This window comes from Mastomys coucha, unplaced genomic scaffold (assembly GCF_008632895.1).
Source record: "Mastomys coucha isolate ucsf_1 unplaced genomic scaffold, UCSF_Mcou_1 pScaffold9, whole genome shotgun sequence".
NCBI lineage: Eukaryota > Metazoa > Chordata > Mammalia > Rodentia > Muridae > Mastomys > Mastomys coucha.
In genome coordinates this window covers 52,402,063-52,420,478 of record NW_022196915.1, presented here as the reverse complement: position 1 = coordinate 52,420,478, position 18,416 = coordinate 52,402,063, and the positions used below count along the sequence as shown (strand labels likewise).

Genomic DNA, 18,416 nt, shown 5'->3' with positions numbered 1-18,416 from the left:
AAAAAAAAAAAAAAAAAAAAAGAATCTGTCTTTAGCCCAGCCAGGTAGAATGTCCTGTCTTGCTCATAAGATTGGGTTTTCTGTAGACAGAAGGTTTTCCATTGGACTTCTTGCCAGCAGTTTCTGCCCCAAGGCAGAGTTTTCCTACTAATCAATTACCCATCATTCAGAAATGCTCCCACCCCATATTGAATACGTCAGCCCAAACTTAAGCGGACCCAGCTTCAGCTAGTGTTGTGGTTTGGACACAAACCATAGGCCCCTGTGTTTGAACACTTGGTCCCAAGCTTGCAGAATTCTTTGGAAGCCCTCAGGAGGTGGGACCTCTAGAGAAAGTAGGAAACAAGTCTGGCCCCAGTGTCTTGTTTGCTTTCTGCTTCTGGATTACAGAGACAAGGTGACCTCTTCTGCCACCTTGAGTTCCCTGTCATGCCTTTCTATGGTTGGAAAACTCCAGTTGCTTAAGCAGTTGTCCCTCACTTGAATCATGGAAGATACAGGGTGGTTATCCCAACTTAACAGTTTGTCCCTAACCTGTATCCCTCAGCTCTTGGGTAGAGTTTCCCATCTGTAGCATTCACCTTCCCAAACTAAGCTGAGATACCAAGATGTCCACAGGGCTGGGCCTCTGTTCTTTCCCCTTTTGCTCTGGGTTTGGGAATAGCGGACCCCACAACACCTGGAGGTAGGTGATTTTCCCTTATACTGAGAAGCCTACAGTCATCCCAGGGCTTATTCCAGAAGCATCACTGCTTGGAAGAAACACATAAAGTAGTCAGGACAGGGCACGGGGACCTTGCAGCCATGTGGCCTCCCCACTCTTACAGTTCAAAGGGCTCATTAGTTCACCTACAACTTTCCTGGGATGTCAGGCAGGGCAGGGGTTCTGATCTCTGCTTTTGGCTTCCTACCTTGCTACTCTAGCTCCTAGAAACTGCCTCTCATTCCCTGGCATGCTGAACTGTCTTTGCCCATTACCCAGGCTGTTCCTGGTCCTTACCCACACTCCTGACGAAAGCCCCAGGGTTCCCAGACGCAAACCTGTCTCTCCACTGAAGAGGGAAAGGGACACACTTGGGATCAGGCTGTGGAGAACAAGTGGGTCTGGACTAGGAAATTCTATTATCTGTGGGCTTCAGGCATCCCATCATGTAGCACATGGAGCTATCTTAATTAATGTTGACACAATAATTGGGCTTTCCCAGTCATCACAAATGACAGTAACACATGGAATTAGTCAGCTGGCCAAGACTTTGACATAACATAAAGCCTTCATGTGACACAGGAGGGCCCAGAGCCTGTAGAGGTGATGGGACTTATCCAAGTCATCCTCTGTGAGTAGTAAAGCTGAGGTCTGCACTGGGTACTTAACTTTCTGGGCTGGTTTTATTAATCTGCCTCACAACTGTGATGGAGCAAAAGCCCAGAAAAGTTACTTTGGTGGCCCGGGTTTGTTAGAAATTCATAGAAACACATCAGCTTCCGCTGAGTTGCATGATGGTTGCCACACCCTTGCAGGGCACAGATGTTCCGGGTGACATTGGAAGTGAATGTGCTGCTCAGGGGAGGCTGAAGCTGAGCACTGGAGGGAAGCCTTGTGAGCCTGCCCATCTCTTGTGCATCGCCTATTCACTCCTCGTAATATGTTGGCGTATGCGTTTCTATTTCCAACTGCTCGCTTAGTTCTCCATCCAGATCCACCTCTGGAACTCCCAACCACATTGCACTCCCATCCATTGTTAGAATGGATGCCAAGAGAGAGTGGGACCAGAAACATTGTCTTTCACCTTGAATCATAGGGGGCCAGCAGTGGCTGGGGACTCCGGGATTCCCAGGCTACCCCAGCCCCATGCAGAGATGAGGAAACTGGCACTGAAGAGGCTGTTGTTCCTGGAAGGTCCCTTCACAGAGCATTGTTTCTTTCTTCTCTCCCAGAACTGGGTCATCCCACCCAAGGAAGTTGGTGGACAGTTAACTCTGGATTCCCAGGGCCTGGAGCTGGCACTCCACAGACCAGAGGGCCCTTGCTTGAGATGGCTCTAGGAAGCTCCCAACCTCAGGCTACATGTGCCTACTCCATTTCCCTTGGAAGGACAGACCTGGATGCTCAGCATTGATCCAGGTTAGCTTTGAGAACTAAACACAGGTTTGATGGCCAGAGCTGCATGGATGGATGGATACATGTCTTCATGAGCAAGCATCACTAGAATGCTGCTGTCCTGTTCTCATACCTATCAGGTCCTGACAGGATACAAATAAGGGGCAAATGGTCCCACTTTTTTTTTTTGATACAGTATTGTGAAACAATCCTAGGTCATACCCTGTTTTTGTTGTTGTTGTTTTTGTTTTTTGCTTTTTTGTTTTTGTTTTTTCGAGACAGGGTTTCTCCGGGTAGCCCTGGCTGTCCTGGAACTCACTCTGTAGACCAGGCTGGCCTCGAACTCAGAAATCCGCCTGCTTCTGCCTCCCAAGTGCTGGGATTAAAGGCATGTGCCACCACTGCCCAGCCATGCCCTGTTAAACACAGCAATCATGGGTCTGAGGCAGCATCCCCAGGTAGTGAGGAGAGGAGCATGCTGGGAACAAGATGGATGGGCAGGGCCCACCAAGGCGTGCAGCAAGTGTTCCTTTGAGTCTGATACACAAGGCTGACTATCTCTCTCTGTTGCTTCTATTCATTTCCTGGCCTGATCAGGAGATCAATGGCAAAAGGTGGCTCCATAGCCAAACCCAAGCCAGACCCCTTTGAAACCCCCCCCCCCCCCCCACATAACTGGAACTTCAACTTCGGTCTACAAGGACTTCAAGAAAACAGATATCATTTCCAAGAACTCAATGTCAATGCCCCAGAATCACTACAAGCCTGCTTACAGGAGCTGTCAGTCAACAGTAACTTCCTGGAGCAGACTTGCAGTCTCCCACATGAGCACTGATAGCAAGGCCTCTGTCTCGAACCTCTCTTGAATGACAGCAGCTCACTTTGATAAATGTCAGTTACCAAGCTTATATGGACTCCCCTGGGACCACCTAGCTTTCTTCTTTTTGTAACTTTTTATTTTCCTGGCCCCACCAAGCCCTTCTTGACCCCTCTTCATGTTACTTCTGTTCAAATTGAGATAGAGTACGCTTCGTGCAGAATTCCTTTCCCCGTGGCAGTAGTTACTGCTGTCTGAATCTGTTCAGTACCGTGTCACTAGTGCCAACTTGACTTTACCAGTTAATGTGGTTAGGCTGTGAGATCTGATACATCATCAATCAAGGAGTGTGATGTGCCCACAGCCTGTGGCACTTCCTTGTTTGTGGGAAAAGACCAGAAAGTCTGTCCAAACCACTGTAGTGAAAATTATAGAATCACTCAGAATCTCTCAAGAATATGAGCTGGGGAATATGGAGGTCCTGGGGGAGTGTAGGCAGGAGCAAAAACGGCTAAGAATCAGGAACTGGAGTCACTAGGCCATGTCTGAGATGAAACTGTGAGAACAAGGACTGAGTAAACAGAGACATCTCAGAAAAACACCAGAAGGCCAGGAATTTCCGTCGAGCTTAATGAGATAAGCTCAGGAACTTTGGGAAGGTGGTGGGACTCCGGAAGGGAAAGGCGGATTACCATTCCTCAGACCACAGGGTGAGAACCAACCTGCGGGTGGGGACACATTCCACAAGGTGGACCTTTGCCCACCTTCAGACAAGGGAAGTCTTTGCCACCTCATTCCCTGAAGACCAATCAGTTTAAAAAGCCACACTGTTTTGCCAATCACATTGAATCTAATGACTACTGCCCTGAAAATTGTATAAAAGCTCACTGAACAACCTGTGTGGGGTCGCCACCTCTTCCCTTAGACTCTTCTTAGGGTCTGGGAAGGCCCCAGTGCACTGGAACATTAAAAATCCTCTTGCTTTTTGCATCGACCAGGCTCCCCATGAGTCACTCAGGGGGTCTCCGGTAAGCTAAGTCTCGACAGGGCCTTACATTTGGTGCGTTGGCCGGGAAACAGACTCCTGGTGGGAACACACTGGAGCTGTGAATTGGAGGTCTTGAGTTTTTACCACGGTTTCTGTTTGCCTTTCTGTCCGTCAAAGTCTGAGTCTGTAAGTCTGTTTGAATTTTTGCTTGCAAGCATCAGGAGGCTTGGAGAGCCTATGGTGTCTGGTGTGGTCAAGTGTAACGGGCAGATGACAAGCTGATCCTGTACTTACAGCCGTGTGCCCAGAGCAGCCTTGGGTTCCAGTAACCCCTTCATTCCAGGATGTGCAAGGCTTGCTGATATGATGGGCCTTTCCCCAGGCCCCATTACCTAAAGTGACTCAAATGACTCCCAGAAACATTTGGAGAGAACAGAACACGGGGGATTGCCACACCCATCTAATGACTGACTGGTAACCTGCCTCTGAGGGCCTCATTTTGAGTAGAGGTTTGCATAAAGTCAGACAGGTTTGTTCTTGTGGTCCTGGTGAGTAGAAATGGGGTGCCTTTGCCCTCAGCAGCTAGGTTGGAGTGTTGGCACCAATGGCCCATGTCATCTCTGGAAACAGAGGCAAACTGGTCACACAGAGAGCAACCATGACTGTCAAAAAGACTTAGAACATCCAATATCTTGAGTCCCAGCAGATCAGCCAGCACACAAGTTATCTCTGGGCATCTCCATGCACTGCTGAGGACTGCTTGCATAGCCTGGGCCCTGGCAGAGATGGCATGCAGAAAGCCGATCTGCACAGGCTCCCTACACTGGCATGGGTCTCTCCTCACTTCCTCTACTCTCCCCAGTTTCTGACTCCTCTGCATGCTAGGGCAGGGAGTAGGGGGTCCCAAAGCCTGGTTCCTGCTGTCAGCAACTCTCTGCAGACTAATGTAAACTGGATGTGATTTGCTAAGCAAGGCAGTTCTGGAATGATACAAGAATTCTGCACCATGGCCCAGGCCACTCATGGGCATCTAACACCTAACAGCTCTTATAAATCTAACGTGTGGGGATTCTTCTCTCAGAGCAAACGTTGCTTTGCTCTCGCTATCGTGTAAATATGCATGTAGGAGAAGAAGCAGGCTCCTGGGGAAGAGTCTGGATCTGACTCATGATTCCCTACACCAGGTGAGAAGTGGTCTTGCTTTAGGCTTCTCCCCACCCTTACCCCAGACTCAGATCTCTGATCTTTCCACAAGCCTGACAGCTGCTTACCCTGCCTCTGGGCGTAGGAGGGAAGGCACATCTCTTGGGAATCCACTCCAGGACTTTCAAACCAGCATCTGGTTTTACTTTCAGGGCACTGGCATCTCTGGCTGTCCCTGGCGTTTCTTCATCCACAGCCTCCTTTACCTTGCTTGCACACCCTGTTTGGGGTTTTGTGGCTTTTACTGCGGGGGTGGGGGGTGACTTGTGAAATGTCTTTCTGCTCTCAGCATAACTGAGCAAGTTGCTCCATCCCTCTGCCCCCAGGCAGATTTGGGAGGGTCATGTAAGTGGCTGGTAGCTGCCGTCTCTTAGAGCTGCTTTCCAGGCTGAAGTAGCCTTGGCACTTCCTTTATGATTTGGTATCTGATGTCTCAGAGATGTCCCCAGACCCTACCACATCAAAGCCCTGTCCTGAGCATATCACAGGGGGAGCTTATGAATGAAGCAGGAACAGCATGGGGAGTGGAATTCTACCCACTGATTTCCCTGAATGCCAGGTGCTCTGCAAAGCACCCTATATGTGTGTCTTACTGTCATTCACGACTACTCCATGACTTGGTTGTCATAGCTTCTCTCATTCAACAGAAGACATGGGCCCAGAACAGTCAAGTGATTTGCCCCAAGTCTCACAGCTGCTACAGGGTGCTCAGAGCAATAGCTTCTCCTTTTCCAAACAGTCTGAGTCTCAGGTTGAACACTGATGGCTGCTGTCTAACATCAGCCTCCACCAAATGCAAGATGCTTTCTCGATTATTTAGGACAGCTCCTTGGGGTCTTCAGCACTTATTGCCCCGAGCTACAGGATCTGTGTCTTAGACAGAAAACCCTGTCTGACTGCACACAGGAATCATCTGGGGAGATTTGAAAGCCTCCAGTACAGGGACAGTTTTGACAGGTCTGGGCTGCTTTGAATACTTTGAAGGTGGTCTTCATGTATAGCTATAGCAGTGTTAGAGAGAGCCAGATGCATTATCAGCTGAGCTATAAGCTCACCACCTGTCCAGCCTTCAAGGCACATGGAGGTCACCTAATGGTTGCTCCCCATCTTTGGGAATTATTATGCTGCAAATTTCTCTTCTGGGATCCCTGTGCACCCTACCTCTCCACTATGTTGTGAGACAATGACAGCCATTCAGCATCCATTTGTGTCCCCATTTAGGCATTGAGACCCTGATATGGCAGGAAAGTGGATATAGAGAAAGAGTCATCAACTTTAACATGCTGAGTTAGAGAGATGGTTCAGAGCTTAAGAGAACTGGCTTCTGCTCTCTTTCAGATGACCAGAACTTGGTTTCCAGAACTCATGTTGGATAGTGCACAACTGGCTGTCATTGTAGCTCCAGGGGATCTGACACTCCTTTCTGGTCTCTGTGGACACCTGTACTCATGAGCACATATACCGACATATGAATAAACAAATCAGATTTTTAGGGGAAAAAAGATTAAAAGAAAAAAAAAAACAGTTGGCAAAAGGAATGTAAAACAAAATAGAGAATACCCAAGAAAAGTCCCATCTGAAAAGTCGGTGCTGTGTAAAGGACCTATAAAGGGTCATAAATGGTAGTGGGAGGATTCGGGGCTTTTAAGTCTGGGATCTGTCTCGGTTCTAGCCCACTTTCACTCTTAGGAGTGCCTCTCTCGCCCTTTAATAACTATTAATAATTGCTAATTTAATAATATCACTATTCATAGTCCAATTCTTTGTTCTAGTACCCAAGAAATTTGGACATCTTAGCAGGTACCCTCTGGATTCAAAGCCAAGCCAAAACTGGTACAGCAAAGTATTCAACACATTGTACTTAATGGAAGAATAGAGGAGTGGATGGGTGAGTAGGACTCAGACCACTTTTTAAGGGCTCTGAGAACCAGATAGAGCACTAACTTGCTCAGAACCCCCCTTGGCTATGCACGGAGGAAGTCCTAGAGGCCAGGAATTCTGCTTCTAAAGCAAGAGAGAGAGCTCAAGCTATGGTCAGAATGGTCCACCCCCTTGATGTTTGTTTTTCGTGCCTTTCAGTCCCCTCCTGCCAAAGCAAAAACAAGAAGGAAGAAAGGAGGTTGTAGAGAATGGAAATAAACACACAGGGCTGGAAAAATGGATGCTGCAGTTTCTGCAGCTGTGAAGGGGAGGGTTGGGGGGGGGCAGGGATAATTTGGACCATCTGCCCATTAAGGAAGTTGAACTTTCATTCTCTTATAAAGGAAGAACTCCTCATGCCCTGAGCTGGCCTGAAGTCCCCACCCCCTAGGCTGGGGTGACACTTCTCAACAGGAAATGCGATCCATATGGGTGCTTGGGAGCCATCCTTGAAGCAAAAGAAGGCATCCCTGGGGAAGCTCTCCTGGAGGGCAAGGCCTGTGGATACAAAACCCCATTTCTTGGGGTGGATGTCTGCTCTAACCCTAAGAGGAGACTTGGCGCCTCCTTCAGGGTATTTTATTAAATGCTCTCAAGGGACCATTGCCACTCTCTTCCAAGGAGAGTGAAGAAGGGAAAAAGATTTTCTCTAGGTCAGCTGAAGAAATGACGGCTCCTGGGTCTTTCCTGTGCTGAGTCCCCCTTGTGATGGGTCTCAAGATGGAAGTCACAGCAGGATGCACAGGACTTTACTGGGTAGAAGATGTAGCAGATATAACTAACCCCCAAGGTGTCATTACCCTGACTGCATTGCTTGCTATTTCTCTATCTCAGTCTGTCTGTCTGTGGTATTGCCTGTGGAGGCCAGAAATCAGAGTCAGGTGTCTTTCCCCTCCTCTTCTCCATCTTCCGTTCTGAGTCAGGGTCTTTCCCTGAGACTGGACTTCACCGTTCAGGAGGACTAGCAGGCTTGGAAACCTCTGTGGTTTCTTGTCCAGCACTAGGATTGCATACGTGTACCTCCACACTGGGTTTGTATGTGGGTTCTGGGGAACTGAACTCAAGGTTCTCCTGCCCATGTGGCAAGCACTTTACCAACAGAGCCATCCCTGCATTCCCAGTATTGGCCCTTTAAACTGCTGACTCATGTCTCCCTCTCCCCAGTTTGGTCACATAGTCTTTGAAAACTGTGTGCATGGCTTTCCGATGCTGCTCTTCCTGGCTGCCTGGTTCCTAGTTCTTGACAGTAAAGAAATGTCTAGGGGCTAGTGACATGGCTCCATGAATTAACACGCTGCCAACCTTGGCAACCTGAGTTTGATCCCTGGGCCTTACATGAAGAAGAGAACAGACTCCTGCAAGTTCCCCTCTGACCTCCACACATATACACAATAAGTAAATAAATCTATAAGATGCATGGTAGGGCTGGAGAGATGGCTCGGTGGCTAAGTGTGCAAACTGCTTTTGAGTTTGGACATGAGTTTGACTCGCAGCACCCACAGGAGGTGGCTTACAGCCATCTGTAATGCCACCTCTGGTGGCTGAGGCCTCTGTCTCAGGCACCCACTCTTGTGCACACACACACACACATAACTAAAAAGAGTAAAACTAAATCTTAAAGACGTGTCTGTTAAACAATAAATGAAGAATGCTTGGAGCTAGTGGGAGCTAGTGGGAGAGGGTCAAAGCCCAAAGCGTCTCACAACTACATTTGTAGGCATCTACTGGGCAGCTGTGTAGACAGATGAGACTCTTCTCCATCCATTTTTTTTTTTTCCTGGCTTCAAATGGCACCAAAAGGTGAGAGCCAATAAACATCTTTTTTTTAGAGCTAGTAAGGGAGCCAGGAGAGCCAGGCGACAGTCTAGGAGTGCTGATTGTTTGTGTCAGCAAGCCTTGAGCCTTCCTTACTCAAGCCCTCCGGGAGACTCGCTGACATTTGAAAGACTTCCCTAGCTAAGGCTTTATAGATCCATTGCTTAATCAGCTCCCGTCCCCCCCCCCATTCCCTTCAGTCTAATGGCCACTCCTGGGGTGGAGGTGGGGAGTCTTTCTCCTTCCACATCCTGGTTCCTATGTTAGTCTGGGCTCTTCCAAGACCAGGACCAAGCACTGTCTGTACATCTGTACTGCAAATCCTTACTTAGAGACCCAAACTTAGTACTAAATGCTGCCACCCTGGGTGAGGACATGCCCTCTCTGTAGTGTCTTGCCTCTGTTTGAAGGAATGACAATACCCTGAGAACTGGCTGGTGGTCTGTCTCTGTGGTGTGAAACTCAGCATGAGCCAGAGGGAAGATCATGCTGGGGACTGTGGTGTGGTGGCAAGTGGCAAGTGGCCCTCCCGGGCTGAGTCAGTAAGAAAGCCAGCATGAAGCTCGGCCATCACAGCACCCACAAGACCGCCCTGGAGATCTCTCATGTCTTTCTTTGTCTATCTAAATCTCACTAACATCTCCTTGAAGAACAGAAGCTCGCTGCCACGCTGCCACCCACGGCAGGAGGCAAGGCCATCTGAAACTGACTCCAAGTACCCACCAAGGTGTCTTCCACACCCGAGGGTGGGAGGGGCTGTGGAGTTAGGACATCAAGCTCTGGTAGCCCTCCGTCTTCTGCAGTTTGCATCTGCAGGGATCTCATCATCTTCTACCACCCAGCACCACAAGGACACACACACACACACACACACACACACACAGAGAGAGAGAGAGAGAGAGAGAGAGAGAGAGAGAGAGAGAGAGAGAGAGAGAGAGAAGCTCAGGGTCCTGGGGACTGGGACTCACTCTTGGGTTTGTTTGAAGTGTTTTCTAAACAAACAGTCCAGTCACTCCTAGTTTCCATGTACATCTCAACTCTGCTTCAACCTAAACTTTCTTTGTACAAAACCCACATCAATGACCCAAGCTTCAGTTCTTTGGTGGTTTCAGCCACCCCCCTTCCCCGGCCTTTTTGTTGTTTTTAAATTTTAGTTGACTTTCTTTTTAAATGTGTATGTCATGTAGTCCCGAAGAGAGTTTTGGATCTGCTGGAGCTGGGGTTACAGGCATTGTGAGCCACCCCTCTTGGGTGCTGGGAGTTGAACTTGAGTCCTCTGGAATTGCAGCTAGCTTGTTTAACTGTGGAGCCGTCCCTCCAGCGCTGTCAAGGCATTGTTTGCTCACCTTCTGTCTGAGGTTTGTGTTACCAAGAGTTTTCTTGCAGGGCAAATCCCCAAGAGTAAACCTCTGAGTCCTAAGGGGCCTGTCTCCTGGCTCTGGGCAGAAAGATTAACTAGCATAGAGCCATGGGGCTGCACTAGCACAGGGCTGGACCCAGAACAGAAACTGGTTGGCTTGACTTGCAGGCAAGAATAGCCCTCCCAAATCCCCAATATGCCCCTGGCTGCTAACTCTTGCTTAGTGCACATGCCAAACACTCATTTGTTTATTGTTTCCTAATAGCTGCCCTTCTCAGGCACTGGCCTGGGGCCTCCTGTACTCACTTACATGTGTTTAGAATACCGATATTAGCAGCCTCTTGGTGGCCTCAGTACTGCTGGCTTCCCAAGGGGGACTTCACTTCTTTCGACACTGGCCTTAGTAGTTTTTCTTGCTTGGGCACAAGACCCCATTCTTGTTTCTCTTCAGCTGCCCAGGGCTGGTGAGAATATCCTTTGTAAGGGATGGAACAGGAGGAGGTACCACTCCGCGAGCCATTCAAGCAAGTGACTGAACTCAAGGAGGCCATGGGAAGCACCAGTTACAGTCACTGGCTCTAAACTGGGGGTCCTGTGAGATGAAGCACTGAGCCTGTGGGGTCCGTACTAACTCTGAGCAGATAAAGCAGGACACCTGACTGGTGCCAGGAACCTGTGGTATGGGAAAAGCCAGCTTGAGGTCATAGCATGCGAACGGGCTCAGCAGAAACAAGTGGTTTTCTCTGAGCTACCCCTGGTTCATATTGTTTGTTTAGAGTTTTGTAGAGTTTGGGTCTTGGCTTTGTTTTGGATGATGCTTCTGAAGAAGACTTTGCTAAAGACAGGGCCCCTGAGACCCAAGCAGGAGCTAGAGCAGGGGAGTAGCCTGGACTTAAAGAGGGGACTGTCCCCAGGGGAGGCAGGGCATGCCACAGGTCTTGAAAAGGAGGAGGCCACCGGGGATGATGACTTCGCCTCTGGTTGGTTCTCCTAGCCACCCCACAGTGCTCACTTCTGCTTACAACCCGCTGGTGGCTTTCTGAAGTAAGAGGGTCAAAGCTAACCTCCCGACCACTGCAAAGTTCTGCAGGGATTCTCACTTGTCCCCCGGGCTTGGATTTCTTGGTTTGAATACCTTAGATTCTTACTCAGCCCACCCACAGGAGCATCGGCTCCACGCTCAGCTCCCTGCATCTGGGATGCCATCCATTACTTTCCTCAAGCACCTACTCTACCTCAACTTTCCCTCCAGAGTTTGGATCACAATTCCTCTCTGACCTTGGCCCCCCTCCCTCATTTCCACCACAGCCCCTCCCAAGGTCACCGGTAACTTTTAATGAGTCTCTCCCCCTCTGCTAGATGGAAATTCCTGGTGCAAACACTCAATAATTGACACATTTGCCAAAGGGATGGGTGCCCAGGACTCTCTTCACTCTACCTTTCCATTCACACACCTACCTTCTCATTCTGATAGAAGTAAAAGAGGCCAGTCTCTACTCCTTGAAAGTCCTCTCATCTTCTCTGACCTCTACTCCTTTACAAAGTCAGTTCTTCCCTAGCCCCTGTGTCCTAACCCCTGCCTGCCCTATGGCTGGCTCTGCTGTATTTCATCTCCATCTCCACACGCTTCATTTACCATTTCCTTGTTATTCCTCTCTGGCATTTTGCATTTTGCTTCAAGCTGATTTTCCTGAGTGAAAGATGTATCTCTATATATTTCAGTTACTAGCTGTGAACCTTGGTGTGTGTGTGTGTGTGTGTGTGTGTGTGTGTACACTTTAAGGAGTCCCTTGCCCTTCTTTATTTGAAATAGAGGTAGCAACATCCCAGTAGCCATTGGAAAACTATGCAGAACCTCCCTTTCTTGGTCATTCTCTCTCTCTTTCTCTCTCTCTCCCCCTCCCCTTCTCTCCCTCCCCTTCTCTCCCTTCCCTTCTCTCCCTCCACCCTCTCCCCCCTTCCCCCTCCCCTCTGTCCCCTCTCTCTCCCCTTCCCGCCCCCTCTCCCCTTCCCACTCCCTTCTCCTTCCCCTCTACCCAACTCTCTCCTTCTTCCCCCTCCTTCTCTCTCTCCCCCTTCCCCTCTTCCTCTCCCCCTTCTCCCCCTTCCCCTCTTCCTCTCCCTCTCCCTTACCTCTCTCTGTCTCTGTCTCTGTTCCTGTCCCTGACCCTGTCCCTGTCCCCCCACCCTGCACATGTGTGTATGTGTTTGGGGTCTGGATCCTGCTGGAACCCAGAAGCCCCTCTACTTAAACAACAAAACACACTTCCAGTGATAACTATTGATTAATATTGGCTTGGGGATTCACCCCATGCCAGGCTGCATAGTTTCTTCTCATGTGAAACCAAACTGAGTAAAGTCTTTCTTTTTTTGTTGTTGGTAATTTAAAAAAAAAAAAAAAAAAAAAAAAAAAAACAAAAAACAACCCGAGCTTATATACTGCTTAAAATGTACACACTGGGATTTAAACAAAACTTTGTACACACATATGCATCTTGCAAACAGATCATACATATTCCAAGGTAAAACAAATGTCTATCTTCCTTGAGATGTACATATGGATCTTGTTTTTACCCTGGCCAAATCTCCAAAAGCCAGGGCTTTTTAATGGGATTTTATGGGATGATTGATGTCACTAAGGCCTGAAGGAAAAATAACAGTCTTTACTTCTCATCAAGAAAAACACCAAGAGGTCTGGATTTTAGACCCAGGGCAACCACCATCTCAGCAGGTGACCTTAGAGTCCCTCCACCTCTTGGGTCAACGACCTGCAGGGGATTGAGCTAGGATCAGGACAGGAAGTGATCTGAAACCTATCCAAACTCTCAAATCCCACAAGTCCAGGTTCAGTATGGATAAACACCGGCAAGAATTCTGTTCTGAAAAGCATGTTAGCACTGACTGCAAACATGGCCCCCAGGAGTTTTCCCTAATACCACGCATTGGCCACTAGCCACTGAGAGGTGTCTATCTGGATGTTGTCATGAGCACTGTTACTATAGTAACACTCCCTGCTGGAAGCAACTGCAGGCATTTGCAATGCAGGCTAACCTGAGGAATTTGGTAAAGGTTTCAAGCCTTTGGCAAAGGCACCAGCTGCCAGAACTCAGCCAGGCAGAGCTGGCTCTGCACCCCTCAGCTCAGGGCTTTGAGGTTCTCTGGTGCTGAGAACTCACACTTCCTACTCCATAGATCCCACAGTGGGACTGCCAAGGATCCAAGGGAATGACTAAGAAAGCCCCAGTAGTAGTAGGCACTGTGTCCATCAGAATTTCCACACTTTTCTGAAAGATGAGCCATGGGCCTCTCCTCAGAGCCTGGGTCTCAGGGATATAAGTAACACCTCGGGGACAGGGGACATATGACTAGGCATGGCCAGAAGCAACCTAAGAAGCTGAGGCCGTGGGAAGATAACCCTCTTCAGATTCAGACCTCAGTTCTGAACTGAGGCAAAGGTTCCGTCCGCCTGGATCTTCCATCAGCATCTTGAGTCATGAGGGGAGGGGAACTCACTAGGAACTCTGGGGAGCCCAGCCCTACCACCCAAGACTCCACTGTCCCCAAACTGTGGCCTGACTTCCCAGTCCAGATTCAAGAAGCCAGGGACCCAGTGTTTAGTCCTGAGCCTCTAACAGTGGGGAAGGTGAATGGTAGACTTCCAGTGTCCTGGTTCTAGAATCCCCATGCACCTTTGATGTCCTTTCTCATATCTTGAGTAGCCTATAGTCTGCCGAGCTCCGTCACCTGCCAGTTCCATGGCACAAGGAGACCAATCCTGGAGTCTCTAAAAGGTAGCTAAAAGTTTTGTACAGGCTTAGGATTTGTGTATGAGCCCTCAGCTCCAGTCTGGATACAGTCTCCTTATGACACGAAAGAAACCTTCCTTCCCCAGAGCTGATGCCAGTCCCTGGCTGGGCCATCCATAGGCTATAAGGTCAAGTGGACGGGCGCTGTTCCTCAGCCTCACACCATCCAGCTTTGGCTTCCACCTCCTCAGTCTCAGAGCCTAACCAGCTCTGTCCAGGTAGACAGTGACCATGTTCACTCTGCTGGCTGTGACCTCCTGTTTGGGTTCTCAAGTCAGCTAAGAGAACAGTTGGCAGATAGTCTCCAGTGAGACCCTTCTGGTATGTGGGCAGCCTTTCTGATCTCATTCTCAAAGGTCATCTTTCCACATAGCTCCTCTCTTCCTGCCCCCCACACGTTGTTTACGTCTCAGAACTAAATGCCGCAATCCGGTCCTTCTCAGCCATCTTGGCAACATTCTGTCAGAAGACGCAAAAATGCTTGATGCTAAGCCCAGGAGTAGGCAAGCACCCTAGAGACCACATTCACCACCCTTTCGGGGGAGGTCCTCAGTAAACAGTTCAGATCGTACTTCCCCAGCTCTGTACCCAGGCCACATGCCTTGAAGTCATGCCCGGAGCACAGGTGCCCACAGACTTGCTAATCCACCCATGGTCTCCTGAATACACACTCATAGCCAATGGCACCACATGCTGGGTGTTCTATTCTTGTTTGGAACTTGGCTAAGAGGTTCTGTGTGTTCTTCCCAACAGCCTCTCTGGGAGTCAAGACGTGGCTCTTGGGGGAAGAGACACCTCATAGAAATGTGTGGTTCAGCTAGATCAGCCAGCTTTCTTGCAACTGCTACAAGGAAGGGTTTCAGCAGAGGATCCCAGCTGTGTGGTTGCCAGGGAACAGTGTCTTTAGTAGCCTCATAGCCTCAGAAGTAGCAGAGAAGACAAAAGAGGCTCCAGTGAGCCTCAGCATGCTTCCCTGAGCACTGCATGAGCCATGTCTACAAAGTCTGGAGCTGAGCTTTAGTCATCCTCTCCAGTCTCCAGTGATTTTAGGAAGTATGTCTGAGTTGGTAGGTGGTATTGAATATTAATGGCTAATACTTCTCGAGCTCCGTCTGAATCAGGTGTCTGGACTCTGCCATATTCTCACCATGGCCCTAAGGGGTCAGGACTCTTATTCTCTCCATTTTACAAAGATTGTATATAGGCAGTTAGTGGTGCTACAGGGTGCCGTGGGGAAGAAACCGCCAGATCCATCTATACAACCCCAGGCCTACACCCCTAGGGTTTGTTGGTGCATATTGCTAAGCCAGTGAGGACTTAAAATGGGGGTGGGAGGATCTTTGATGCTCAAGTCCCAGAGTGTGGTTTCAGTACCTGACCTTTGACCTTATAAAGCTTCACCTGTGCCCCAGAGTACTCCACGACCCAGCAGAACTTCCTTACCAGCTCTCTCTCCTCTTTCTCCTTTCTCTCCTTTTGGGCCTCGCTCGCCTGCAACCGAAGGAAAACGGGCATTAGGAAAGGAAACAAACACTACAAATAAGATTTTACTTGCTAATTCAAGGCCAGGGAACCCCTTAGGCAGGGGCCAGCAGCCACCAGAGGGAGCTGTGGGGAAGATAATTAATTATAGCATCTGCTCTGGTCATAAGGGAAAGAGAAAGGCCCAGTGAGGAAGCACATTAGAGCCCAATCTACCATCTAGCATCAAGGAATACCTGGCAGGGAGCAAAGCTAGTCAATGCTGGAGAAATTCATACCCAAGTTCATCGGAGAGGAAGGGGTTGGGTTCCAGTAACCTATGAAGATAGGTTATATAAGTCAGGCTGGTTTCTGGTAGGGGAAACAGGAGAGTCAGTTTCCAAGGGCTTGTGGAATTCCCTTTCCAAGGTTGAGTTAAAAGGTCAGATCTTAGCCAGGCAGTGGTGGCACATGCCTTTAATCCCAACAATTGAGAGGCAGAGATAGGCGGATTTCTGAGTTTGAGGCCAGCCTAGTCTACAGAGTGAGTCCAGGACAGCCAGTGCTACACAGAGAAACCCTGTCTCAAAGAAAAACCAAAACAAACAAACAAACAAAAAAGGTCAGGCCTTTCTTAGTTTCTGCCTCACTCTACAAAGAAGGAGAACATTCTGGTACCACTCACTCAGTGGACAACACAAAGGCAGGGGGATTCTACTTTAAGGTTTCCCCAACATAATCTGTGCAAGTCCAAAGCCCACTGCACACTGTGGATGAAGAAAGCAAGTCAGAATTTTCAGGCAAGAGTATTTACTGTGATCCCAGGTTTGAAAAGAAGAAAACCAACCATGTACATGGTTGAGCATGTTTAGAGAAAGATCCACCAATGTGTGCTCCAAAGATCTCACAGTCGTTATTCTGAAGTCAGAGCCAAAGGGGCCAAAGAAAAAAATGACTTCCTGACTACTTTACCCTCTGTGTGTGTCTGTACTGTCTAGTCATTTTGTAACAAGCACTGGTTCTCTTTATATGGTCTTTAAAAAAATTATGCATTTTCAGATTAGAATCATAAAAGAAAAACCTTAGTTCATCTTATCACTAGAGAGTAGAATATGATTTCCCTCCCAATGGTCCAAGAACAGAAGATCTCTCAGTCACAGGGTGTGTGTGTGTTGGTGGTGGGGTGATGATGAGCAGTACTTTTTCTGAGTTGTCATGGTAATGAGTGAAATGTAGGAAGCCTGTGCAAAGAGCATCAGGTATTCTTGACTTCTATCTATGTATCTATCTATCCACCCATCTATCTATGTATTTATCCATCCATCTATCTACATATGTATGTATGCATGTATGTATGTATCTATCTATATTTATGTATCCATATGTATCTATCTATGAATGTATCTCTGTATCTGTGCATCTATGTATCTATGTATCTGTCTGTCTGTCTGTCTGTCTGTCTGTCTGTCTGTCTATCTATCTGAGACATGGTCTTTCATGTAGTTCTGGGTGTTCTGAAGTTCTCTGTGTAGACAAGGGTGGCCTTGGAATCACAGAGACCTACCTGCCTCTGTTTTCCGAGTGCTAGGATTAATGGTGTACAGCACACCTGGCCAACCTGACAATCCAGACTGACCCTGAAGAAGTAGGTTACCATAAGGATGAACGTGGGGACTATCCACAGAAAGAAGAAAAAATATCAGAAGAAGTATGGTTGGCAAAGTAAACCTGAGGAAGGAAATAAAGTTGTAAGCATGGGGGCTTGGGGGCATGCAGAAGGACAGTATGGTAGGGCTAAGGACAAGTGATAAGGGCCTGAAGCTTGGCTCTGTCCTCAGAGACCCGTCACTAGCTTCCCTGCCTTTATCTCTGCAATCTGTATACACATACCCATGCCTCCACATATGTGCATGCAAATGCACAGGCACACGCACACACATACTCATGCACACACATGCACACACACACACAGAGGGCACTCTCCTATGCTACTTAAGGACTGAAGGTTTGTGAGGCTCCAGGCTGTGTCAAGCTTCAGTATTACCTTTGAATCCACGCATGCCCATGGGGCCTGTGGCTCCTAGTTTCCCATCATCACCCTTGGGACCAGGCAGTCCTGGGTCACCTCTCTCTCCTGGCAGACCTGGTGTGAGAAGAGACAAGGGTGGAGCTTCAGACTTAGGTCCATTAGATGCCATTGTCTAGTTTAATAATTAATATGAACTTGGACTTCCATAGCCTCTGTTTCCCCTTGCTTAGCATCCCTGCAGGGCAGCTCAGAGCCTCCCCATTCACACCTACATCACTTTTCCCTGACCCCTCACCCTTGAAAGGCCTAGTATTGTTGTGGTGGTAGTAGTGCCAGTCCCATTCAGATCCCTGTAAGCATGCTGGACTTCTAAATTCTGCAAACATCTTTTGGATTCTTCTTGGTGTGCCAGGCATAAAGAATCTCATTTAATCCTTATAGCATGCATGGGGGTTGTTATTTATACCCATACTACAAATAAAGAAACTAAGGCTCCTGGATGTTTGCCCAAGGGCGCACAGCAGAGGGCGTTGGAAGCAGGACCTGAGTCCCCTTCTTCCTTACAGAAAGTTCTTGATTGGTTAACCTCATGTCATGCTGTAGGCTAAGGCTCTCACTGCTCCTTAGGGAGGAGAATGCTGTGGGGATGACATTAGTGAATGGGAGGAGGCTGAGGTGATGCCTTAATCTATCTAAAGGAAGAGAGAAAAAAATACAAATAAAAAAAAAACCCAAAACACCCCCTTTCTTTCCACAAAGTGTCAAAAGCACAAGAATGTCCACAAAACCAATCAATGGGTGCATAGCCGGCCATCCCATTAGGCCCTCTGCTCCAGGTTCTTGGCTATCAGACCCCATGGCCACAGCCTGCACTGAATGTACCATGGAGAGCCAGAATCAACAAACACTTTTATAGAGT

The 18,416-nt window shown here is 48.4% G+C and overlaps 1 protein-coding gene across 3 annotated transcripts in view; it reads right to left on the bottom strand.

The window, feature by feature from the left end:
* Scara5 (scavenger receptor class A member 5) overlaps positions 1 to 18,416 on the bottom strand; it is a 97,080-nt gene that overhangs the window by 9,694 nt on the left and 68,970 nt on the right. For 2 of the 3 annotated variants that reach the window (XM_031361953.1, XM_031361952.1), the window contains exons 6-7: positions 17,513 to 17,611; positions 15,451 to 15,498 (exon numbers count right to left, since the gene is read on the bottom strand). In XM_031361953.1, coding sequence (XP_031217813.1) covers positions 15,451 to 15,498; positions 17,513 to 17,611 — 147 coding nt within the window. Of the gene's footprint in view, positions 1 to 12,693; positions 14,467 to 15,450; positions 15,499 to 17,512; positions 17,612 to 18,416 lie in introns of those variants that run through there. The other variant, XM_031361954.1, reaches the window with a different exon arrangement.